Source organism: Oryctolagus cuniculus, chromosome 12 (assembly GCF_051225735.1).
Source record: "Oryctolagus cuniculus isolate XC-2025 breed Fujian yellow rabbit chromosome 12, ASM5122573v1, whole genome shotgun sequence".
NCBI lineage: Eukaryota > Metazoa > Chordata > Mammalia > Lagomorpha > Leporidae > Oryctolagus > Oryctolagus cuniculus.
Window position 1 is genome coordinate 55898697 of NC_142878.1, and position 26121 is coordinate 55924817.

The 26121-nt window shown below is 44.3% G+C and overlaps 1 protein-coding gene across 6 annotated transcripts in view; it reads left to right on the plus strand.

Annotated features, from left to right (window-relative positions):
- Positions 1-26121, plus strand: part of SLC12A6 (solute carrier family 12 member 6) — a 121744-nt gene that overhangs the window by 91487 nt on the left and 4136 nt on the right. For 5 of the 6 annotated variants that reach the window (XM_008269264.5, XM_051822107.3, XM_051822108.3 and 2 more), the window contains 16 exons: positions 1164-1294; positions 1928-2169; positions 4658-4872; positions 6204-6362; positions 6539-6637; positions 6908-6965; positions 11365-11539; positions 11827-11945; positions 15039-15137; positions 17708-17827; positions 18565-18669; positions 19097-19265; positions 20550-20745; positions 22301-22470; positions 25281-25412; positions 25947-26054. In XM_008269264.5, the coding sequence (XP_008267486.1) occupies positions 1164-1294; positions 1928-2169; positions 4658-4872; positions 6204-6362; positions 6539-6637; positions 6908-6965; positions 11365-11539; positions 11827-11945; positions 15039-15137; positions 17708-17827; positions 18565-18669; positions 19097-19265; positions 20550-20745; positions 22301-22470; positions 25281-25412; positions 25947-26054 (2297 nt within the window). Of the gene's footprint in view, positions 1-1163; positions 1295-1927; positions 2170-2931; positions 3646-4657; positions 4873-6203; positions 6363-6538; positions 6638-6907; positions 6966-11364; positions 11540-11826; positions 11946-15038; positions 15138-17707; positions 17828-18564; positions 18670-19096; positions 19266-20549; positions 20746-22300; positions 22471-25280; positions 25413-25946; positions 26055-26121 lie in introns of those variants that run through there. The other variant, XM_089310019.1, reaches the window with a different exon arrangement.

Below are 26121 nucleotides of genomic sequence, written 5' to 3' on the forward strand. Positions count from 1 at the left end.
TGATGTTTTACATATGTGGCATATTCTACAAAGAAGGTTTTATCTTTTTTTTAAGATTTATTTATTTGAAAGATAAAGAGTTACAGAGACAGAGAGGTTTTCCATCCTGTGGTTCACTGCCCAAATGGCCTCCATGGCTGGGGCCAGGCTAGACCAAAACCAGGGGCTAAGAGCTTCCCCTGGGTCTCCCACATGGGTACAGGGGCCCAAGCACTTGGGCCGTCCTCCATTGCTGTCCCAGGCACATTAGCAGGGAGCTGGCCTGAAAATGGAGCAGCACTAGCACCCATATGGGATGCGGCAGCTTAACCCACAGTGCCGGCCCCTTATTTTATTTGTTTTTCTTTCTCTCTCTCTCTCTCTTTTTTTTTTTTTTTTTCAAAAGACCTTGGCCAACTAACTTGAGACCCAACACTAAGCCCTGGCTGTTTGCAGTCCACCGTCAGGGAAGCTGGGTGCAGCAGGCAGAGCCTTTCTACAGGGAGGGCAGAGGCAGGCTGAGTGGGTCCCTGGCAGTGTTCAGAGCCAGCCAGGCTCCAAACAGGGGCCTAAGTGGTTTTTATGGGACATTCTACTTGTCCAAGTCAACACAATTGAGCTTCAAAGTGAGAAACAATTCACAGAATTGTCTCTCTCTCTCTCTCTTTCTCTCCCCCCACCCCCCGCATCTGCCTCTAACTCTGCCTTTCAAGTAAATAAATAAGTCTTTAAAATTTTTTTAAAAGTGTATTTGAAGGCAGAGTTATGGGGTGGGGGGAGGGGAGGGACAGAAGTCTCCCATCCCTTGATTCACTCCCTAAGTAGCCTCATCAGCCAGGGCTGGGCTGGGCTTGGCTGAAGCTGGGACCCCAGATCTTCTGGATCTCCCATGTGGGTGCAGGGACCAAAGGACTTGGGCCATCCTCTGCTGCTGCTCTCCTAGGTGAATTGGCAGGCAGCTGGATTGGAATGGAGCTGCCAGGAATTGAACTGGTGCCCTTATGGGATTCAGGCTTTGTAGGCAGTGGTTTTATCTGATACACCTGCAACACCAGTCCCTCATTCAGGATATTTTGAAGCCTAAAAAACATCCTTCATGCATATTTTTGTTGTGTGTGTCTTGTTTACATGTTTCTTATTAACACACTCACTCTATCCTGTTCACCTTCTATTTTATCTTGTAGCTGGGGGCTCATACTTTATGATTTCCCGAGCTCTGGGTCCAGAGTTTGGTGGCGCTGTTGGCCTCTGCTTTTATCTTGGTACCACATTTGCAGCAGCCATGTATATCCTTGGGGCAATTGAAATTTTTCTGGTAAGTACTTTATTATTTGTGGTCTGCAATATAGAAGAGTTAGATTTGGGTTTAATCCGTTCTTTGATATGAATGCTTCTGAGAGGTCACCTATAGGAATCCATCTGGTGATTGACTCTAATCTGTTACTGGCCTCTTACTGTGAATATAAGGCAGAAAGGTTGAGGTATCCTTTGTCTAACTCTTTCCTTCCACTCTATTACTGCCACTCTCCCTTGGATGTAACACTTCTCTCAATGAGGAAAAAGGAAAACAAAATTTACTTTCTTTGAGACCTTTATCTCAATGAAATAAAATGTTTTTCATTTCCATATTCACTGGGATGTGTTTTTTTTACAATTTAAAATAATGATAACAGAGCAGGACTCAGGATAATTATAATTTTATATAACACTGAATAAAATTAATTCCCTTTTTTCTCTGTTTTGAAATGTAATCTTAAAGAATAGCACATGGGAGGAAAATATCTATGACATCCCATTTTGGTAGGCATTCCAAATCCTAACAGGAATTCAGCTAATTCTCCAGCCATTTGTTATATGCTTTCCTTTGTGAAAGCAAATGTAAACTGTTTCAGCCTTTCCCTTTGATTATTTTGAAATTACATCATTTTCCTGTTCTTTCATCTAACAGGTATATATTTTTCCCCGGGCTGCCATCTTTCGCAGTGAGGATGCACTCAAGGAATCAGCAGCCATGCTTAATAACATGCGTGTCTACGGCACAGCTTTCTTGGTTCTCCTGGTATTGGTGGTATTCATCGGTGTGCGCTATGTGAACAAGTTTGCCTCTCTTTTCCTGGCCTGTGTCATTGTGTCCATCTTGGCCATCTATGCTGGAGCCATCAAGTCGTCTTTTGCCCCTCCACACTTTCCGTATGTGTCTGCCTTTTTGCTTAGCCATCATTATAGGAAGCCATTGATGTATCTGCTGGTGTGCTAATTTCAATCTGAATTTCAGTGTCTAAGATTGGCCTCCTAGGCCAGCGCCACGGCTCAATAGGCTTATCCTCTGCCTGCAGCACTGGCACCCTGGGTTCTCGTCCCAGTTGGGGTGCAGGACTCTGTCCCGGTTGCTCCTCTTCCAATCCAGCTCTCTGCTGTGGCCCAGGAGTGCAGTGGAGGATGGCCCAGGTCCTTGGGCCCTGCACCCCATGGGAGACCAGGAGAAGCACCTGGCTCGTGGCTTTGGATCAGCGTGGTGCACCGGCCGTAGCAGCCATTTGGGGGGTGAACCAACAGAAGGAAGACCTTTCTCTCTGTCTGTCTCTCTGTCTCTCTCTCACTGTCTAACTCTGCCTGTCAAATAAATAAATAAATAAATAAATAAATAAAGATTGGCCTCCTAGATAAGCCCAGCTAGCGAACAGGCAAGAAGCCTCTTGTTAAACACTGTCATGTGAATCTTGCTCCTATGTCCCAGCATAGAACCAGCAGCTGTAACCCTCATTTGATACAGATAGTAGGTTTTGTTCCTCTGATACCAATTATACATATTTTCACTAAGGGCTTTACAGTGTAGTTATAGCTAGCAACCTTTGTAAGATATTTAAATGCTGGATTCCTTTTATTAATGAAAAATCAAGAGAGTCAAAAGAAACCTAAATTCTTATGTGAATTTTTAAAATAATTGCATTTTTTATTCTTTTTTTTTTTTTTTTTTTTGACAGGCAGAGTGGACAGTGAGAGAGAGAGAGACAGAGAGAAAGGTCTTCCTTTGCCGTTGGTTCACCCTCCAATGGCCACTGCGGCCAGCGCACTGCGGCTGGCGCACCGTGCTGATCCGTGCTTCTCCTGGTCTCCCATGGGGTGCAGGGCCCAAGGACTTGGGCCATCCTCCACTGCACTCCCGGGCCACAGCAGAGAGCTGGCCTGGAAGAGGGGCAACCGGGACAGAATCCGGCGCTCTGACCGGGACTAGAACACGGTGTGCTGGTGCCACAGGCGGAGGATTAGCCTATTGAGCCACGGCGCCAGCCGCATTTTTTATTCTTAGTAGCATAATGGACTGTCTTTTGTTTTTTTAAGATTTATTTATTTGTTTGAAAGAGTTACACAGAGAGAGAAGGAGAGACAGAGAGAGAGAGAGGTCTTCCATCTGCTGGTTCACTCCCCAATTGGCCGCAATGGATGGAGCTATGCCGATCTGAAGCCAGAAGCCAGGAGTTTCTTCTGGGTCTCCCATGTCGGTGCAGGGACCCAAGGACTTGAGCCATCTTCTGTTGCTTTCGCAATTCATAGCAGAGAGCTGGATCGGAAGTGGAGCAGCCGGGACTCGAACTGGCATCCACATGGATGCCGGCACTGCAGGCGTTGACTTTACCCACTACGCCACAGTGCTGGCTCCAAAATGTAAATATTATAAAAGCACCATTCTGGTTACATCTCAATTTGGGAAATTCCATTTGCCTCACATTCTCCTTTGCTTATCCTCTTCTTTCTTGGTTGGTAAACAGTCATTATATATGGTACTTTCTTTAAAATGTTCCGGCAAAGCAAGACTAAAAACCTAGAGGAATGCACAAAACAACTCTGAAAAATATTGAGAGTTGTTTAAGCTGAGTAATAGTTGCATGGTTCATTATGTGTACAGCCAGGTTGCAGATTTTAAAAGTTGCCTTGTTCCTACTGAGAGGTATTTTACTGTGGTTGTATTATTTCTTTGTTCATATTTATGATTCTGGGTTAAAGAAGAAAATAAAACAAGAAGTTATTATTTGTATTATCCTTAAATACCCTCACTCCCACTGGGTCTAGGCTGAAGTTCAAAAGCTGTTTTCTCTTGGGCCATGAAGGGATGTGCTTTTCAGTTTTAGCCACACTGCCTTCCTCACAATAGTAGCCAAAATGTTTGACCTTTAGCACGCCATTTTCAAGGGGTTTGTTATGAATATAAGGAATTTTAGGCAAAAAAAAAAACAATGATAATAAGGACATTTTAAAAATAAGAACAGAATGACTCCAGGATGCTTATAGAACCAGCAGTTCTTTAATTTTCTAAAAATTTGAAGGATGAATCAGCTCAGTTGTCATTGGAAAGCTCATGTGTTTGAATTCTGTCTTTGCCACCTACCACCTGTACGGCCTTGGGCAGAATACTATAACTGTCTAAATTGTAATTCTTCATAGACAAAATAGAAAAATATTAATATTAACATTATGAGATCACTGTAAGGATTTAATTAACAGAAAATATAACTCACCATTCACAATGGTAGTTAATAAATATTAGTTCCTTCCCACCCATGAAAACAAAAGCTCCCAGAGATATTTTGGGGGAGGGTGCTTTCCTAACCTATTACCTTTTTGAAAAATGTATTTTCTTTTTCTTCTTTGATCTTTCTCCTTATTTATCTTCACTTAGGGTCTGCATGTTAGGTAACCGTACTCTTTCTTCAAGACACATCGATGTTTGCTCTAAGACCAAGGAAGTTAACAACATGACAGTTCCATCAAAGTTATGGGGCTTCTTCTGTAACTCAAGTCAGTTTTTCAATGCCACCTGTGATGAATACTTTGTTCACAATAATGTCACTTCAATTCAGGGCATTCCTGGATTGGCTAGTGGTATCATTACAGGTAAGTTCTCTGAGGAAAATGGGTTTTGTTTTCTTAACCTCTTAACGTTGTCCATGAAGTCTTGGTGCCCCTTTCCTCCTTCAGATCAACACACAGCTCTTAGTTCAACAATTTCTGCTTTTCTGTTAGTACCATTATCTTTATTTAGGACTGCCTTGCAGAGTGTTGTCTTTTTCTTGCATTGACATCTGGAATAGAATTTTTTTTTTTTTTTTTTTTGAGAGGCAGAGTTAGCAAGAGTGAGCTTCCATCTTCTGGTTCAATCCCCCAACGCTGGAGCTGGGCCAATCCAAGCCAGGAGCCAGGAGCGTCTTCCAGGTCTCGCACATGTGTGCAGGGGCCCAAGCACTTGGGCCATCCTCCATTGCTTTCCCAGCCATTAGCAGAGAGTTGGATTGGAAGTGGAGCAGCCGAGACTCAAACCGGTGCCCGTATGGGATGCCAGCACTGCAGACAGAGGCCTAACCTACTACACCACAGTGCTGGCCCCAAATAGAACTATTTTCATGCGAGTACATCCACATGTGTGTTTCCCTAAGAGCTAAATTCCTGAAACTCTTTAAGTAACATCTGTCTTAAGTGTCTTGGTCCTCAAATGTCATTGCACATAAGCCAGTTCACATTAATGAGTTAGAAATAGCGTTGTTATAGATTGTGGATTTTTTTAAAAAGATTTATTTTATTTATTTGAAAGGCAGAGTTACAGACAGAGGTAGAGTCAGAGAGAGAGGTCTTTCATCCGTTGGTACACTCCCCAGATGGCTACAACAGCCAGAGCTGCGCCGATCCGAAGCCAGGAGCCAGGAGTTTCTTCTGGATCTCCTACGTGGGTGCAGGGGCCCAAGGACGTGGGCCATCTTCTACTGCTTTCCCAGGCCATAGCAGAGAGCTGGATCGGAAGAGGAGCAGCCAGGACTAGAACCGGAGCCCATATGTGATGCCAACGCTTCAGACCAAGGCTTTAACCCACTGTGCCACAGCGTCGGCCCTGGATTGTGGATTGTAATAATGGATTGTACAGGGAATTCAGCTTTAGTCTGCTTAATTTCTAATAACTTGCATTAGTAAAGTTAACTGCATTCACGTGTGCCATAGCATTTTTTCCAAGTATATTTTAACTAAATGAGAAAGGTTTTATGTTTTCATTTACGTGTGCTTTGTTGTGCAGCACATACAAGTGTGTGTACATGTGCTCGTGTGGAAGAAGCAGAAATCCCTTTATAAACTATGTAAACGAGAAAGCTGATTTTGAATACTGTTTGAGTAGAAATGATCTGATTATCTTCTTTCCATATTGCTGCTGCTTATATTATCTTTCTTCCCCACTGCAGAAAATCTTTGGAGTAATTATTTACCTAAAGGAGAGATTATCGAAAAGCCCTCAGCCAAATCATCTGATGTCCTGGGCAGCTTAAACCATGAATACGTCCTTGTCGACATCACCACCTCCTTCACTCTCCTGGTGGGGATCTTCTTTCCCTCTGTCACAGGTAAGCTGAGGCGCTGCTCTCTAGTTTAGAAACTGTGAGACCCAGGGAGTTGTTTGACTCAGGAGACAGAATTATGTTCTCAGGGTTTCACGCTGTGTCTCTAGATTTTGGTAATTGCATGAATACCAAAGTGCCCAGGAACTCAAAAATTAACTTATTTTTCCTCCTGTCCACAGGGATCATGGCTGGATCAAACAGATCTGGAGATCTGAAGGATGCCCAGAAGTCCATTCCCATCGGCACTATCCTTGCCATTCTGACCACATCCTTTGTCTGTATCCTTTTCACAGATCTAGTCTGAGCCTGAGTCATGGGAACATCTAGTAGAACTAGAGTGATGGTGGGGTTCTTACCCTGGTAATAAAGATAACTGCTTTCTACCACCTAATTCTTGCCAGATAAACCTTGTGTACAAAATTCAATAAGGAATTTATAGATTTAGCATATTTAGCATCTCATTTTACTGTTAGAAGAAATATCCCAAGTGTCTACTTTCTATCATGTCAAAGGGTAAACAGCCGTTTCCTTGACTCTCGGTATGGTAGATTTAAGCAATGTCGTCCTTTTTGGTGCTTGTATTGAAGGGGTTGTGCTCAGAGACAAGTAAGTGATTAATTTCGTTATAATAATCTGTCTTCTGTAACATCTGATCATCGCACTTGGCTCCAACACAGTTGGAATGTCAGAAATCTAACCTGAGGTTTTAATCATGATTAACAATTAGAATATATAATGCGCCAAAAGGCTAGTGAATAATAAGGGCCAGTATGTTGTTATAAATATATGAGATGCAGTGAATATAGCTGTTCAAAAAAAAACAGCGAATTTGAATAGTGAGGATTTCCTTGTATATTAGAAACTGTTGGAAAACTAGGCAAAAAGGAAGACAAGTTAATAAAGTTCAAACCTTTGAAATATCTCTAGCTTCTTTATGAGACAGAATTATCTAATTCAGTTTGGCATTCTGAATAAAAGCCTGAAACTTACTTTCTTCATTTCCTTTAGGAAGGCTACTGAATATGTTTTTCCTTTCCTCTCACCTAGGAGTATAAAATATGTTTGGCAAGAGATTTCTAGGCAAATACTTACCCAGAACCTGCTGCTTCTCCTCAGATGTTCTGTGTCTTGGTTAATGCCTCACCATTCATCCCTCTCAAATCAGAATCAGTCTCACTCTAGACATTTCCCATCAGCTGCCTCATCCAGTTGATGCCTAAGCCCTGTATATGTCACCTTTCAGCCCTGATCTCACTTTCTCTTCTGTTTATCACCATCACTTTGTGAAGGCCCTCAGGATATTTTGCCTACATTACTGTCATCATTTCCCTTCCTGTTTACCATCTTCTAATCCCCCCACATTGCCCCCAGATAGCTTTTTCTAAAACACAAAATGTTTCAGACAAACCTCTCTGCTTAAGAGCCTGCCTACGCTCCTTAAAAACCCATCACTTTTGGCCGGCGCCACAGCTCCCTAGGCTAATCCTCTGCCTTGCGGCGCCGGCACACTAGGTTCTAGTCCCAGTCGGGGTGCCGGATTCTGTCCCGGTTGCCCCTCTTCCAGGCCAGCTCTCTGCTGTGGCCAGGGAGTACAGTGGAGGATGGCCCGAGTACTTGGGCCCTGCACCCCATGGGAGACCAGGATAAGTACCTGGCTCCTGCCATTGGATCAGCGCAGCGCGCTGGCCACGGCGGCCATTGGAGGGTGAACCAACGGCAAAGGAAGACCTTTCTCTCTGTCTCTCTCTCTCACTGTCCACTCTGCCTGTCAAAAGAAAAAAAAATCACTTTGATCTGGCCATGTCTGCTCTTTGTTCTGTAACTCCCACCATTCCTTCCTAGATTGTGTGTTCTAGACATAATCTTGAGTTAAAGGTACCTTGTTATTTCAAACCTCCAACCATCACACATTTGGCAGACTCACATTCATCCTCTAAAACTAGGCTAAGTACCTTCTCTCCTCTAGAGCTATTGCAGACTTACCTAACCACTCCTCCCTCTGTTCAGCCACCGTATTTGAACATGCTATGTTATTGTACTCCCCATACTACATTGCAGCTACTCATTTTCAGATTATTCTCCCCTACTAGGTTGACTCTTGTGAGAATAGGAAGCCTAATAGATGCAGTATAAATACTGTTAACAAAACAAGTAGCACACTGTATATGTGTGTATGTATGTGTGTGTATGTATGTATGTGTGTTACAAGTAGCATAGTATATATACGTGTGTGTGTGGAATAGTATAGTATGATACTATTCATGTATTAATAGAGAATTATATATCAGAATAGCAATGATTTTTAAATATACTGTAGTGGAAAATATAGATTTATGGAACTCTGGTAAATTATACCATATTATAAAAATTGTTGAGAATGTAAGTTGGAATGTGCTTTGGAAAACAATTGGTCATTATCTCCTAAAGTTGAACGTGCACCTCTCTGTAACTCGGCAGTTCCACTTCTGGGTATATCCAACAGAAATACTTGCGTGTGTATATCAAGAGTCACACACAGGGAACAGATGTTGTGGTACAGCAGGTTAAGCCACTCCACAGGATGCCCACATCCCGTATCCAAGTGCCTGGTGTTGAGGACTGTCTCCACTTCCAACTCAGCTTCCTGCTGAGGCATCCTGGGAAGCAGCAGATGATGGCTGAAGTGCTCTGGGGCCCTGGCACCCATGTGAGAGACCCAGATGGAGTCCTAGTCTCATGGCTTTGACCTGGCCCGCCCCTGGGGAATGAACCATCAAATGGAAGAGCTCTCTCTTTCTCTCTACCTCCACTCACCTCTTCTTCTCTCTTTCACTCTTACTTTGCCTTTCAAATATATGGAAATATTTTAAAACAACAACAAAAACACTAATACATGGGGCATGCATTTGGTGCAGAGGTTAAATTGTGATGCCCACATCCCATATCAAAGTGCCTGCATTCGAGTCCCGGCTCCACTTCCTATTTCAGCTTCCTGCACCCTTGGAGACACAGGTAATGGCTTGAGTGCTTGGGTCCCTGCCACCCAGAAGTGATATTCTGATTTATTTTGGACTCCTGACTTCTGTCTGCCCAGCCCCAGCTATTACAATTGAAGGAGTGAAAGCTGGTGAAGATCTCTTAGTCTCTCTCTGTTTTTCTGCTTTTCAATTAAAAAACAAAATAAAGAACAACAAAGGAATCATACAGAAGACAGAGTAGACATTTAGCCAGCTCCTGGCTCTAGCTTCCTACTGATGCAAACCCTGGGAGGCAGCAGTGATGGCCAAGTAATTGAATTTCTGCCACCCACATGGTAGGCTTTCATTGAGTTCCCAGCCCTAGCTTTGTTTCAGTCCTGGCAAAAGAGTCTTTGCAGGCATTTGGGGAGTGAACCAGGGATGGGAGCTGTCTTTTCTATCTTCAAATTAGTAAATACTACCAAAAAGAAAAACATGCACAAGAATTTCATAGTAGTAGAGTTCTTTTTGTTTAATGTTTATTTTTATTTATCTGAAAGGCAGAGAGACAGTAATTGAGTTCCTGCCCCTCATGGGGGATACCTGAATTGCGCTTATGGCTCCTGACCTTGGTATCAGCCCAGACCCAGCTGTTGTGGGCATTTGGGGAATGAACCAGTGGATGGGCCCTGTCTGTCTCTTTCTCTCTCAAATAAATAAATTTAAAATCTAACATCAGATTTAAAGAGAAGAAAATGTATAACCTTCCTGGAAAGCAGTTTGGTAGTGACTTTTAAGGTTGAGATGTTTTAAAGTATTGAGCCTTTTTGGAACAAGTAGGCGTTTGCCATAAGGAAAAATAGTCTGAAGTGTGAATGTAGCTATGGCATGAAGATGTTAGTTGTGTTTAGTATAGCAGACAACCAACACTGGAAGAATGGATCCATGTAAAATACAATGTAATATTATTCAAACCACTGAAATTTATTCATAGTTTTCTTGACACAGGAAAATGCATGTGCTTTAAAAGAATACAGAATTACAGGTGCAGTGAGATCACGTGTTTTAAAAAACAATAAATAGACTAAAATATGCAAAGTACACAAAATGTTAAGATTGTGGATTTACTTTCCTATTTTTATTAAGATTGACTTATTTATTTGAAAGGCAGAGAGAGTGAGAGAGATCTTCCGTCTGCTGATTCACCCCTCAGATGACTGAATGAAAGAAACTGGGACTGAGCCAGGCCAAAGCCAGGCACCCAGAGCGCCTATCCGGGTCTCCCACATGGGTAACAGGGACCCAAGCACTCAAGCCTGCTTTCCCAGGTGCATTAGCAGAGAGCTAGTCAGAAGTTGGGCACCCTGGACTCGAACTGGGTCTTACATGGGATGCCAGTTGCAGGTGGTGACTTAACATGCTGTACAACACTAGCACCCCATTTCCTGTTTTTCCCCTTTCTTTGTATTTTTCTCTGATTTTCCAATTTGTCTCCAAAAGGAGACCTCTTGATTATCTGAAGGGGAAATCTGTAATTGATGCTTAGCTTATTTTCCAATCTTACAGGTTATTTTTTCTTAATACAGGTCAAAAGTGCCTTTTTTTTTTTTTTTTTTTTTTAAATATGAGAGGCAGAGAGACAAAGATTTCCAGTACACTGGTCCATTCCCCAAGTGCCCAGAACATCCAGGGCTGAGCTGGGCTGAAGTCTTGAGCCAGGAACTCAACCCAGGTCTCCCAGGTGGGTGGCAGGAACCCAACCACTAGAGCCATCACTGATGCCTCCCAAGGTTTCAATCAGGACTTTGGAATATGGAGTCAGAGCTGAGAATCAAACCCCCAAACGCTGATACCACATTAAACATTTTAACTAGTGTCTTCACTGTAGGCCAGATGGCCATTATAGCAGTGCCTTTGATCAAATCTATCTTTACATTTCTTAATTTTCAAATCTGTCTCAATTTTGATTCCCTAAAAAGTATGAATTGGAAAATATTGAATGAACATCTCTCTAATCTTTCTGTCTAAAGTTACTTCCAGGTTAAATGTCCCTATTGTTTCTTCTCCAGGTTTGGGGATGCTGTGAAAGGTAATTTGGTGGTAGGCACCTTATCTTGGCCATCCCCATGGGTAATTGTTATTGGCTCATTCTTTTCAACGTGTGGGGCTGGACTTCAGAGCCTCACAGGTGCACCCAGGCTGCTACAGGCCATTGCCAAGGATAACATCATTCCATTTCTAAGGGTGAGTGACCTGTTCTATGCCCTCTTTTTTTCCCAGGTTTTATGAAAAATAATGTGGTCTTTGTGAGCTTAGGAATTAATTACTAGATCGTAAGTGTGGAGACATGAGTGTTTAGCTCAAGATCCTCTAAATCCCTATTATGAGCTTATATATGTGATGGCCGTACAGGTCCTTAAAGTGATCACAGTTGAAACACCTACCGTGCAGATGTCTGAAACTGTGGGACAGAGGAATAGGGAACATTGACTCAACATTCCTGTGCCTGATATTTTCTCTTCTATGTACAGGTTTTTGGTCACAGTAAAGCCAACGGGGAACCCACCTGGGCTTTACTTCTAACTGCTGCTATTGCAGAGCTGGGAATCCTTATCGCCTCCTTGGATCTCGTGGCCCCAATTCTCTCCATGTAAGAGCTAGTTACTCTTTTAAATTATTCTTGCTTAAATGGTATATACATACATATTCACACATACACACAGCTGTAACTTCACTTAATAAATATTCCTGAGAACATTCATGTAAGGCTAACTTTTTAGATTACTGTGTTTTTGTTTTGGTTTCTTTTCTGTACCTACATAACTTCAAAAGTTCTCTGCGGATGACCTTTCTGAGACATTGGCTGTGGGTTCAGCCTGAGCTAATGTCCTGCCCCAAAACGCTGCATTGCATTATTAACATGCTTGGGAGTGCAAACAATGTGGTGCTGCAGGTTAGCCTGCTGCTAGGGATTCCTGAATCCCATCTCAGAGTGCCTGGTTCAATCCTGGCTACTCTACTTCCAATCCAGCTTCCTGCTAATGCACCCCGTGAGACAGCAGATGATGGCTCAACTGCTTGAGTCTCTGCCTTCTACCTGTGAGACCCAAATGGAGTTCTGGGCTCCCAGCTTCTGGGCATTTGGGGAGTCTACCGGTGGATGGAAGATCTCTTTCTCTCTCCCTTTCTCTCTATTGTTCTGCCTTTTTTTTTTATTTTATTTATTTATTTATTTATTTATTTATTTATTTATTTATTTTTTTTGACAGGCAGAGTGGACAGTGAGAGAGAGAGACAGAGAGAAAGGTCTTCCTTTGCCGTTGGTTCACCCTCCAATGGCCGCCGCGGCCGGCGCGCTGCGGCCGGCGCACCGCACTGATCCAATGGCAGGAGCCAGGAGCCAGGTGCTTTTCCTGGTCTCCCATGGGGTGCAGGGCCCAAGCACCTGGGCCATCCTCCACTGCACTCCCTGGCCACAGCAGAGGGCTGGCCTGGAAGAGGGGCAACCGGGACAGAATCCGGCGCCCCGACCGGGACTAGAACCCGGTGTGCCGGCGCCGCTAGGCGGAGGATTAGCCTAGTGAGCCACGGCGCCGGCCTATTGTTCTGCCTTTTAAACAAATATTCTTTTAAAGAAATTCTTGCATCCCCATATTTAGGTTTGCCAGGAGATTTGAGTGGGAGCGGGTTGTCGAGCTTTCCTCATTTGTAGTGTTAGGAGTGCTAATAAAAGAAGTAAAGCTTTGAAAGGTTTGAGTCTCACACCTGCTCATGGTCATCATCATGCAACTTGCAATACCTGTGAGAAGTGTCAGTCTGCCTATAATCTGAGCAAGTTATGTTAGATGAGAATGTTCAGTGTCACTGCACACTGGTATGAGAGCCATTTACTTCATGGTATGAGTAAACATGTCACCACAAAAATGGAAGGAAAAAAAGTTATTTGCCTCCGTTTCTGATTCCTATAGGTTGTAGCTTTTATTACTATTGTTAGTTTCTATTCATTTGTTCATTTCATTCATTCATTTGCCTGATGGTTTACTATCTACCTATAATATGGTACTCTGTAATGTGCTATGAATACAAGGATGAATGAGGCACAGTCTTTTTTTTTTTTTTTTTTTTTTTTTTTTTTTTGACAGGCAGAGTGGACAGTGAGAGAGAGAGACAGAGAGAAAGGTCTTCCTTTGCCATTGGTTCACCCTCCAATGGCCGCCGCGGCCGGCGCGCTGCGGCCGGCGCACCGCGCTGATCCGATGGCAGGAGCCAGGAGCCAGGTGCTTTTTCCTGGTCTCCCATAGGGTGCAGGGCACAAGCACCTGGGCCATCCTCCACTGCACTCCCTGGCCACAGCAGAGAGCTGGCCTGGAAGAGGGGCAACTGGGACAGAATCCGGCACCCCGACTGGGACTAGAACCCAGTGTGCCGGCGCCGCTAGGCGGAGGATTAGCCTAATGAGCTGCGGCGCCGGCCCGAGGCACAGTCTTATAAATCAGGAAACCAGTGGGCACGTAGTGTGATGAAACAAATAGTAACATTAGGTACCCTAGGAGCACAAAAGCAAGGCATCGAAATAGACTGAGACTCAAGAGAGATGTCCTTCAGGAAGTGACACCTGCATCTCAAACAATGAAGAACAGTCCAGGCAGGGAATAAGCATAAAGAAACTAGGGGATGAAATTATGTAGCACTTCCAGGATTGAAAATAGCTTAGCTTGTCTACCGTGGGAGGTGCATGTTGGGAGCGGCAGATGGAGAAGTAATGGAGCAGATCACAAAGGACCCGGAACTTTGGCCTGAAAGTAGTGGATAATCTTTCGAAAACAATTGGTACTGTGTTCATAGTTATGTTTTAGAATAATGAACTTGATATAAAAGGTGGATATAAGGAAGCTAAAGTTGAGCTAGAAATGCTATTTGGAAAGAAGAAGTAGGAGTTTGAACTAAGAAGGTGACAGTAGTAGAGTGGAAAATGAAGAAAAAAGTAGAAGGATTTTTAAATAGGTTGAATATTTATGACTTGATACGTGAATCTGGAACAAGAGTGAATAAGGAAGAGGAAACCTTGATTGTCCCAAGAGCAACTGGATAAAGAGTGCTTGTGCCACTGACTTGAGCCAGAGAACATGGGATGATGAGCAGGTTTAAGTTTCTCTATACCCTATGTTATTAAGGGTTAGTGTCTAGAAACAGGCTTCAATATAAAAACTTCTCTATTTAGTTAAAATAACCCTCAAAGAATCACTTGGGGCTGGTGCTGTGGTATAGCAGGTAAAGCTATCACCTGCCATGCTGGCATCCAGTATGGGAACTGGTTCGAGTCCCTGCTGATCCACTTCCAGTCCAAGCTCCCTGGTAATGCACCTGGGAAAGCAATGGAAGATGGCCCAAGTACTTGGGCCCCTGCACACTTGTGGGAGACCTGGAAGAAGCTCCTGGCTTCAAATCAGCCCAGCTCTGGCCGTTGCAGCCATTTGGAGAATGAACAGCAGATGGAAGATACCTCTCTCTCCCCCTCTTCCTTCCCTCCCTCCCTCTCTCTCTCCCCCTCTCTCTCTCCCCCTCTCTCTCTCCCCCTCTCTCTCTCCCCCTCCCTCTCCCTCTTCCTCTCCCGCTCTCTGCCCCCTCCTCCTTCCCCCTGCCCCTACTCCTCTCCCCCTTCTCTGTAACTCTGCCTTTCAAATAAATAAATATTTTAAAAATCACTTTACAGTAAGTCATTCCTCTTATTTTTATCTCCCAGGTTTTTTCTCATGTGTTACCTCTTTGTGAACTTGGCATGTGCCTTGCAAACATTACTTCGAACACCCAACTGGAGACCCCGATTCCGCTACTACCACTGGTAAGTCTGCTTTGCTTCTTCCCCACATTTGGAAAGAACCCGTCGTTGACCTAGAAACCTAGGAAATTATGGGTTTTCAGTACAGTATTTTTCTTGGCCAGCCATTCACTACTGTCTGTTTCAACTTTCAGTTTTCTTATGAATTGCCACCCTTATATTGCATTTTTTTCACTACTATAGTAACTTACAACAACTTCTGAGAATAAAGAACAAAACCACCAACAATAAGTATTTCCAGCCCACTACAATCTTCAAGTTAAAACAACCTTTTCTTTGCATATCTTATTTTCCTGTTTGCCTTTTAACTGAGCACTGGATTCCATCCCTGTCTATGTTTACTCAATATTCTCATCAATTTTCATTCTCAAACACTCTTCCTTATGACAGGTTTACTGAGGGTGAGGTTTAGAGCAAGGTGACCCATGTTCCAGGCTCAGCTCTTGTGCTGCCTAGTTGTAACCTTCAGCAGAGCACATAACCATGTAAACCTTCATTTTACTAAGGGACTAATAACTATTTTTTTTTTTTAGGATTTACAGGTTTATTTACTTGAAAGGCAGAGTAACAGAGAAAGAGGGAGAGAGAGAGAGAGAGATCTTCCCTATGCTGATTCACTCCCCAAATGACCACAACAGCCAAGGCTGGGCTAAGCAGAAGCCAGGAGTCTGGAACACCATACCGGTCTTCCATATGTATGGCAGGGCCCAGGCCCTCAGGCCATCTTCCACTGCTTTCCTGTGCTTGTTAGTAGTAAGCTAAATTGGGAATAGAGCAGCCTGGGACTAAAACCAGAATGCCAGCATCGCAGGCAGCAGCTTAACCTGCTGTACCACTGTGCCAGTCCAGGGACTAGTAACTTTGAAGTGCTCAGTATAATGCCTGGTACATAGTAAAGTTCTGGAAATGTGTTGCTATTGTTGTTGTCATTAACTCTCCCCAGTCCTGCAGAAGCTATCTGTGCGTGTGTGTGTGTGTGTGTGTGTGTGTGTATGTTTAAAGATGCATTTATTTATTTGGAAGGAAGAGTTACAAGGTGAGAGAGAGCGCTTCAGTTTGCTAGTTCACTCTCCAAATGTTTGCACCAACCTGGCCTGGGCCAGGCCGAAGCAGGAGCCTGGAAATCTATCCAGGTCTCCTACATAGATAGAAGGGACCCAAATGCTTGGGACATATTCTGCTTTCCCAAGCACCTGTGCAGGGACCTGGACCAGAAGTTGAGCAGCTCAAACTGGCACCCACATGAGGTGCCAGCATCTCAGGTTCTGGCTCAACGCATTGCACCAAAGTGCTGGCCCCCTGTTAGATTTTGTTTTGTTTAACTACCATCCTCATTTCTCTCATAATCAAGAGTCTTTGGGGTTCTCAAAAATTTTCATGTACTTGAGAGGCAGGGGGGTACCTCCCATCTTTGGGTTCATTCCTCAAGTGTCCCCAGTGGCCCCTAGCTGGGGCCAAAGCTGGAAGCTGAGGAACTCATTCCAGGTCCTCTTGAGTGGCAGGAACCCAGTTACTTGAGCCATCACTGCTTCCTCCCAGATCTGCATTAGCAGGAAGCTGGAGTCAGGAGCTGGAGCTGGGGGTTCCAGTGTGGGGCAGAGAGACCAACCGCTGTGCCAGATGCCGGCCTCACCGTTCTTTATGCCCTGTGTGTCTCAGTGACCACATTCCTGGTTGCTGATTTTCCTAGATCCCTTTCTGGCTTTGCTTTACCAGTAGTGGACAGTGATATGACCTTTATCTGGAACAATTTATATCTTTAACTGATTGTAACACCTCTGGTCCCCTATCTAGCTTTAACTTTAGTTGAAGCTTCATTATGAACTTTTTGTGTGTGTTGCTATTTTGCTCCTGTTACTTTATTTTCTTCTACTCTATTTTTTCATTAGAACCTAATCCCCAAATTAGCAACTCTCCTATTCATTCTTTAAAGTGATTACAGAGCTAGGAAGTTTGTTCTACACACAGAAGATCAGGTAAGTGTAGTTTCCCGGATCAAAACAAGCACTTTATTGCTCTCCCAAGTTTCTCTTGTGTACAGTAAGAAAATTAGTGGCAGTTTTCTCTCAGTGGCTTTTACAATTAAGCTAACAAATGTTCATGAAAGTTTTAGGAATATTTAGGTGAAATTTGTTTTAAAAGATCATAGAGTTATTAACATATCTGACCACATGTCCCATTGCTGCTTTACCCAGAAAGTATTAAGCATCCTCAAAACAACTGATTTTGGTGGCATCCCTGTTCGTTTATGTTATTCCAGCCTCCACCAGTACAGGTGGGTTTGGGCTCAGCACAGTTTATTGACTGTTGCCAGTCCATGATGAGGCAGTGATAGAAACTGAGACTAAACATCTAGAAATGTTTAAGCAATTCAACATTGCCATAGCATCCAGGCATGTCATAATTTTTCCGATACCTCAGTTAATGTACTTTATAAAAGTTCTTTCTGTAATAGATAGGAAATTTTTTGAAAATATCTCACCAGAGCCTGTATGAGAAATACCTCTAGCATAGGCTTTTTTAGCTGCTCAGAAAGACATATTTCTGTTTGTGTTTTATTTCCTGTTTTCTAGGGCCCTCTCTTTCATGGGAATGAGTATTTGTCTGGCACTCATGTTCATCTCTTCCTGGTATTATGCCATTGTTGCTATGGTAATTGCTGGCATGATATACAAGTACATTGAGTACCAAGGGTGAGTGTGGATTTTACCTTGATATCTGCTAAACGTACATAAATGGGCTAGTTTAGTTAGAACCAACTCCATGAAAACTACATTTGGGACCCAGGTAGTTTGATTTGTAACTTGTTACACAAATTTGGTACCCCTAATTCTATTAAACATCCTACAGATACAAGTTTTTCATCCCAAGGGGAACCTCTTGAGAAAGAAAGAGTGGGTCAATGAAAAATAAAAGGACACATCTGAGTAAAACTGATAAGTATCAAATGGAGTGTAATACAAATGTGAATATTTTGGCTGATCACTTCAGTCATGGGATTGTCTCTGAAATGAAAAATATATTAGCCCACAATAACTTTGTAATAAGACCTTACTAACAGCTTCCAAAAGTGGAAATAAATAACTTCTTAATTCTAATAGTACTTGAACTCTGAATATATAATAATTTCTGAGTCCCAAGTTGCTGTTGTTGGGTAGATGCACAGAAGGACCAAGTGAGTGACCCATCCAATGTTTGTGCAGTGCAGTCTGGGTGCAGGGTGGTGTTGGTCCGCATTACTAAACTATGAGCATATCAAGGCTAAAGATTTCCAATAGACTGCCTCGTGGGCTCACTATGTTAGTAAAGAGCACTGCATATGCCATTAGTAAAAGTTTTAATCTTCTACCTAGTGCATATGTCACCTTTAGATTAAAAAGTTTATTTCTTGACAATTTAGTTTAAATCTGTCTCCTCCTTTGTCTCTCAGAGCTGAGAAGGAATGGGGTGATGGGATCCGTGGGCTGTCCCTCAGTGCAGCCCGGTTTGCTTTGCTTCGCCTGGAGGAAGGACCTCCACACACTAAGAACTGGAGGTAAAGAAACCAGCTTCACCTTAGTGCTTAGTGACTTTTGACCCATGGTTAACATACAGAAATGTGTGCTTCGTCAATTACAGGAAGAGGAAACAGTATGGCTCAAGGAACTGGTGTGGAGGACCTATTCTGAATGATCCCACACCCGTGGTTCTTTGGGTACCTTTTCAAGGGACTTGTGATCTTAATATTCATAATTGACTGTTTTTTGCGTGAAGTCTGATCAGTCTAAAATGATATTGGAAGCATTCAAAATAACTCAGTGCTCTGACCCTATCATTTCCTCTGATCACTTCCTTCTGCCAAATTACATGTTTTACATGAATCTGCTGAATTAAAGGTGGAATTACCCTTCTGTTTACCAGACCTAAAGTGTGTTCTCTCTTCCTTCTCACCCGCCACCTCCTCCTTCCCCCATTCTCCACAGGCCTCAGTTGCTTGTGTTACTGAAACTAGATGAAGACTTACATGTCAAGCATCCTCGCCTCCTCACTTTCGCCTCACAGCTCAAAGCAGGAAAGGGCCTTACTATCGTGGGCTCAGTCATTGTGGGGAACTTCCTGGAGAACTATGGTGAAGCTTTAGCTGCTGAGCAGGTAAGAGGCAAGACTTACCGGCCTAGTGGTCAGTAGTGAATCCCTTCCCTGAGTGATCTAGGAGATTTCCTGCTTACTGCTGACTTTTGAACACTCCTACCTCCCAAATAATCAGATGAGCCAGAAGGTAGCTTTTTCTTCTTCCTTCCCGTGTAAAGCATTATGAAACTGTGAGCATACCAGGCTCAACATTTCCAATGAACTGCAAGCACTGATCTGAGCCCAAGAGCGGTCCCTAGAACTGTGTGGCGGCTTCTTCGCATCCTTTGGCAAAGGGCAGCGAGCAGCTCCTCCTGCTCTTTCCTCACCCGTTTTTTGTGGCATCACAAGGTCCTTGCCTGCTTCTGAATAGCTGCACCACATATTCATGCTGAACCTGGAGAAGCATAGTTTCACTCTGATGTCTATTATCAAGTAATAAAAGTAATCTTGTTGCTTGATGAAATTTTTAATTGTATTTAAAACCTTTTTATTGAATCTCATTTTAGGATGCTTTAATACTTTAAAATCTAGAAATGCTGAGAAACATTCATCTAGAATGACAGTAAAAATTATTAAAAACAGAGGACCAGACTGTAAATCAGGACAGCCTGGTTCTTTTCCCAGCCACACCACTGACTGACCTGTACCTTTTGGAAAGTCAAATCTTCTTGCACACCATTATTCTCCTTTCTGCTGGGGAGGGTGGATTAGAGTCAGTGAGGTTTCTCCCAGGTTGGCGTGACTACATGAATGAACAGCAGAGCAAATACAAATGCCATCGGTAATCCCGTTAAATTACCCCTTAGAGGGTTATGGGAACTCAGTAGAAAAGCAAGACTTACTGGGACAAGTCCAAAGTGAAACTGCATCACAGACTGAATTTCTAGTAGATAAGCCAGCTGATGCCCGGGGCTGAGGAAGGAAGAAGATGGCGTTCACGCTGGTGAATTCACCCTGGCCAGCTGAACAAGAACAGTGAATATTTACTTCCTGGAGATCTCTGTTCTCTTTTTTTTTTTCTTTTGGAGGGGGTAGTTACAAAGAAAGGAAAAGAAGAAGCAGAATAGAGGAAAAGGTAGAGAAACTATGTGCAGAGGTAAAAATATGTACTAAGCCCTTAATGAACAAAAAAGGATGGTGACATTTCATGGGGGGTAATTTTCACTTTTTGGGCTTTTCTATAGGTTAGTATAGTGTTGTGAAGGGGTGGGCAAGAGTTTAGAAGATAAAATGGAGAGGGAATACTGGGTTTAAAGGTCCAGGGTGAAGCAATTCATTGTTGTGGTTCTGTGACTCTTTCAGACCATAAAGCATCTAATGGAGGCAGAGAGAGTGAAAGGATTCTGCCAGCTGGTGGTGGCCGCTAAGCTGAGAGAGGGCATTTCCCACCTCATCCAGTCCTGCGGCCTCGGGGGCATGAAGCACAACACGGTGGTGATGGGCTGGCCCAATGGCTGGCGCCAAAGCGAAGATGCTCGTGCCTGGAAAACTTTTATTGGTATGAAACATTTCCTATACTAACCCAGGGGCCCAAGTAAGAGATGCAGTCTAATCCTGGTCACCTTACCCCACCCCTTGCTTCCCAGAGACTGTACCATTGCTGGCACATAGCTTTATAAAGTCACCTGAAAACACTACTGGCAATAATAACCTGGTTCTACCTGTTTGTGACCATGAATTGTTTCTCTCTGTCAGGTCATTTATTAATGCATTTAAGAGAGACAGAGTCAGAGATCACCTCTGCACTGGTTCAGTCCCCAAGTGCCACTCCAGATGGGGTTGAATCAGGCTGAATCCAGCATCTGGGAACTCAGTCGTGTCTCCCACCTGGGTGAGAGGGACCTGACCACTTGAGTCATCAGCAGGAAGCTGGAATAGGGAGCATAGCTGGGACTTGAACCCAGGCACTCCGACATGGGATGCAGGTGTCTGAACTCGGTTAACTGCTAAGCCAAGTGCCCACCCCCTCTCTTTCAAGTCCACAATTGCCATGTTCTCATTGATTATTTCCCATACTGTCATCCTCACAGAAATTGGGAGATTATTCCTCAGTATCTCCCAAGATTCACATTTCCCACTTAGAAATTCACAATCAGAATATGTCTAGTAACATAAACTGTGGTTCTCGATCTAATTCTGTTACCTAGTTGGATTTTCTCAGTGGTTTTGTCTGTTTTTTTGTTTGTTTGTTTGGTTTGTTTTGTTTTGGACAGGCAGAGTTAGAAAGAGACAGAGAGAAAGGTCTTCCTTCTGTTGGTTCACCCCACAAAGAGCCACTAGGGCCAGTGCGCTGCTGCCAGAGTACCGTGCTGATCCGAAGCCAGGAGCCAGGTGCTTCCTCCTGGTCTCCCATGGGGTGCAGGGCCCAAGGACCTGGGCCATCCTCCACTGCCTTCCCGGGCTACAGCAGAGAGCTGGACTGGAAGGGCTGCAAGAGGAGCAGCCTGGACAGAATCGGCGCCGCTGACCGAGAATAGAACCCGGGGTGCTGGCACCGCAGGTGGAGGATTAGCCAAGTAAGCCGTGGCGCCAGCTATCTTTGTTTTTTACATAATGAGGTGTAATCTCTTAGGTAAATAGGACACCTTGTTCACAGAAATGTTACAAGAGCATTATTCTGGCCAGCGCCATGGTTCCCTTGGCTAATCCTCCGCCTACGGTGCCGGCACTCTGGGTTCTAGTCCCGGTTGGGGCACCGGGTACTAGTCCTGGTTGCTCCTCTTCCAGTCCAGCTCTCTGCTGTGGCCCAGGAAGGCAACAGAGGATGGCCCAGGTGCTTGGGTCCTGCACCCGCATGGGACACCAGGAGGAAGTACCTGGCTCCTGGCTTCGGATCGGCGCAGCGCTGGCCGTGACAGCCATTAGGGGAGTGAACCAACGGAGGGAAGACCTTTCTCTCTGTCTCTCTTTCTCTCTCACTATCTAACTCTGCCTGGCAAAAAAATTAAAAAATAAAATAAAACCAAGAGCATTATTCTTGCTTTCCTGACATGGTGGGAAACAAAGCGAGCCTAAGGATTCCTCTGCTCATCCTGGACCTTTTTTCTCCTCAGGCACAGTTCGAGTGACAACTGCTGCCCATCTCGCCCTGCTGGTGGCGAAGAACGTCTCCTTCTTCCCCAGCAATGTGGAGCAGTTTTCTGAGGGCAACATAGACGTGTGGTGGATTGTGCATGATGGGGGGATGCTCATGCTATTACCATTCCTACTGAAACAGCACAAGGTATCATAGACAACTTTGAAGAATCTGTTTCTCCCTTCTGTCCTGGTTCACTAGACTAAATCTTCCTATTTGATGATATAATGTTGTAAGAAGTTAGCACATCTTTATTTATATTTTTTTTTTGACAGGCAGAGTTAGAGAGACAGAGAGAAAGGTCTTCCTTCTGTTGGTTCACCCCACAAAGAGCCTCTAGGGCTGGCACACAGCACCAGTCCGAAGCCAGGAGCCAGGTGCTTCCTCCTGGTCTCCCATGCAGGTGCAGGGCCCAGGGACTTGGGCCATCCTCTACTGCCTTCCCAGGCCACAGCAGAGAGCTGGACTGGAAGAGGGGCAACTGGGACAGAATGCGGCGCCCCAACCAGGATTAGAACCCGGGGTGCTGGCGCCACAGGCAGAGGATTAGCCTAGTAAGCTGCGGCGCCGGCCAACACATCTTTATTTTTTTAAAATGGGAAATAGGGCAACATTTGGGTACATAGGTTAAAATGTCACCTGGTATGCCCACATCCCATATCAGAGTGCCTGAGTCTCAGCTCTGCTGCAGATTCCAGCTTCCAGCTAATGCTTCCTGGGAAGTGTCAGGTGATGACTTAAGTAACTTGGATCCCTGCCTCCCACATGGGAGACCCCAGTGGAATCCCAGACTCCTGATTTCAGTGTGGCCCAGCTCTGCCTGTTGTGGGTATTTGGAGAATGAACCAGCAGATGGGAGATGTCTTTGTGCCTTGCAAATAAATAAAAATCTCTCAAATACTAGAAACCTAAAGTATATGCGTGTATATATGTGTATTTCACACACACATACATGCTCATCCTTTGCTAAGACTAATTAAACTGAAATTTAAAATAGTAAATAATATAGTCTGCATGATGTCATTGATCTCTTGATGTATCACGAGTCAAGGAATAAACAAACTGGGTGTCTCCCACTTTACTCACCACATGTGCTGGGGTTTTTCCCACACATCAAACAAGCTGGGGTTTTGCGGTCAACACCAGCAGGGTGTCCTCTACTTCAGCGCAACTCTGACACTGTCTTCCTGGGGGCAGCATCATATCCCACAGATTGAGGATAAGTCCCACAAGGCTACCTGCTATTTGGAATGCAAATTGCAAGGTCCAGGTGGTTTTACCTGTGTGTGTGTGTGTGTGTGTGTGTGTTTATTTGGACAGAGTAGACAGAGACAGAGAGAAAGGTCTTCCTTTACCATTGGTTCACCCTCCAATGGCCGCCATGGCTGGCGTGCTGTGGAGGGCGCACCACGCTGATCCAAAGCCAGGAGCCAGGTGGTCTCCCATGCGGGTGCAGGGCCCAAGGACCTGGGCCATCCTCCACTGCACTCCCAGGCCACAGCAGAGAGCTGGTCTGGAAGAGGGGCAACCGGGACAGAATCCAGCGCCCCGACCGGGACTAGAACCCTGTGTGCTGGCGCCGTGGGCGGAGGATTAGCCTGTTGAGCTGTGGCGCCAGCCTACCTGTGCTTCTTACTGACCTACTTAAAAACTGGGGTGCCACAACTCCCTCCTTAGGTTCAGTTAAGGTGCCAGAGTGACTCACAGAGCTTAGGGAAACACCTATTCATTATAAAGGATTTTAAAAATTTATTTCTTTATTTGAAATGCAGAAAGGGAAAGACAGAGTCATCTGCCATCTGCTAGTCCCCTCCCCAGTGGCCCTGACAGTTGGTACTGGGCCGGGCCAAAGCCAGGAGCCAGGAAATACATCAGAGCCTCACACGTGGGTAGCACTGGGGCCATCTTTCTCTTCCCAGGCATATTAACAGGGAGCTAGATCAGAAGAGGAGCAACATCACAGGTGTTAGCTTAACGGACCTGTCAAGGTTATTTTAAAGGATACAAATGAAAAGATGCAGGGCTGGCATAGTGGATTAAGCTGCCTCCTGCAATGCTGGCTGGCATCCAAATGGGCACTGGTTCATGTCCTGGCTGCTCCATTTCTGATCTAGCTTCCTGCTAATGCACCTGTGAAAGCAGCAGAAGCTGGCCCAAGTGCTTAGGCCTCAACATCCATGTGGGAGACCCAGTTGAAGCTCCTGGCTTCAACCAGGCCCAGCCCCAGCCATTGTGGCCATCAGGAGAGTGAACTAGTGAATGGAAGATATCTCTTTCCTGTCTCTTTTCTCTCTCTAACAAAAGAACGAAAGAAGGGGCGAAGGAAGGAAGGAGAAAGGGAAGGGAAGATGCACAGAGGGCCACATGAGGGAAGGGGCTCTCCCTGGGAGCTGTGCCCTGCAGGATTCTCGACGTTTGGCTCTCTGACACCACTCCTTTCAGGCTTTGGTGGAGGCTTCATTACACAGGCACAGTTGAATAATCACTGGCTACCTTCAGCCCCTTTCATCTTCCTAGGGGTTGGAGAATGAGGTTTAAAGTCCCAGCCCACTGATCCTGCTTGGTCATTCTGGTGACCAGGCCCCATCCTGAAACTGCCTTGGGGCAGCCAACTACCAGTCATTAGCATTAAAAAACACTCCTACCACTTTGAAGATTCCTAGAATTTTAGGAATATATGCGAGGAAACAGGGACAAAGACCAGCTGTGTATTTCATATCATAGCATCCTTCTTTTCCTTTGCCAGTTTTTTCTTAAGAGATTAAAGAATTCCTTAGAACTATTTAATGTTACTCTGTCTTTTGCCCTAGTGCAATAATTCAGTAAGCAGGAAGCTAGGAACAAATATCCTCATACTATACAGAGATTGTTCTAGGCTAAAATGCCTTGTGTTTTGGAAACCAACTCCTTTTGACTTCTTGGACCTAATTTTCCATGTATGTATGGCGCCCTGTCAGGTGTGGCGAAAATGTAGCATCCGGATCTTCACAGTAGCCCAGCTAGAAGACAACAGTATCCAGATGAAGAAGGACCTGGCTACCTTCCTGTATCATCTGCGCATTGAAGCAGAGGTGGAGGTGGTAGAGATGGTGAGGAAGCAGAGACCACCCTCCCCCCACCCCCCAGCCTCCACCCTGTCTTGCTAGAACCTCTTCTGGTTTGGGAAATTATTCAGCTGTAAATGTGGATGAATGTCCTAGTTCCAACAAAACCCTAGTTGGTTGACCTAGATAAGTAATATATGTATGTGATATATGTTTGGTGTTGCTTTTCGATCTTGCTTTTTTGTTTATTTCACAGCCTTTATATTCCTGATTATAGTTTTAATAGTTTTTAATTCATATTTATGATTACAGACTTTGCTTTTTATAACCTGGTAGTAATTTTAAAAAGCACTTGAGTTCATGTTTTTTGTGGTGGTTAGACTATAGAAAAGACCTTCAGGGCTTCTAGATTGTATCTACAACCTAAAATAACATGTAGCTCAAAAACTGGACAAAATAAGGGTGAAACTTAGGTTGATATGATACTTTTCTGGTTTAAGTTAGTGGGAATAAAAATGTGTAACTCACTTTTCTTTCTCCTTTGTGCTTTCTGCCCACCTGGTATGCTATTTGTGGCAGCACGACAGTGACATCTCAGCTTATACTTATGAGCGCACCCTGATGATGGAGCAGAGGTCCCAGATGCTGCGGCACATGAGGCTCTCCAAAACAGAGCGCGACAGAGAGGTGAGACCCTGCTTCCATCTAAGCCCAGCCCCATGAAGTCTGTAGGTATAACAGTTGATACTGTATT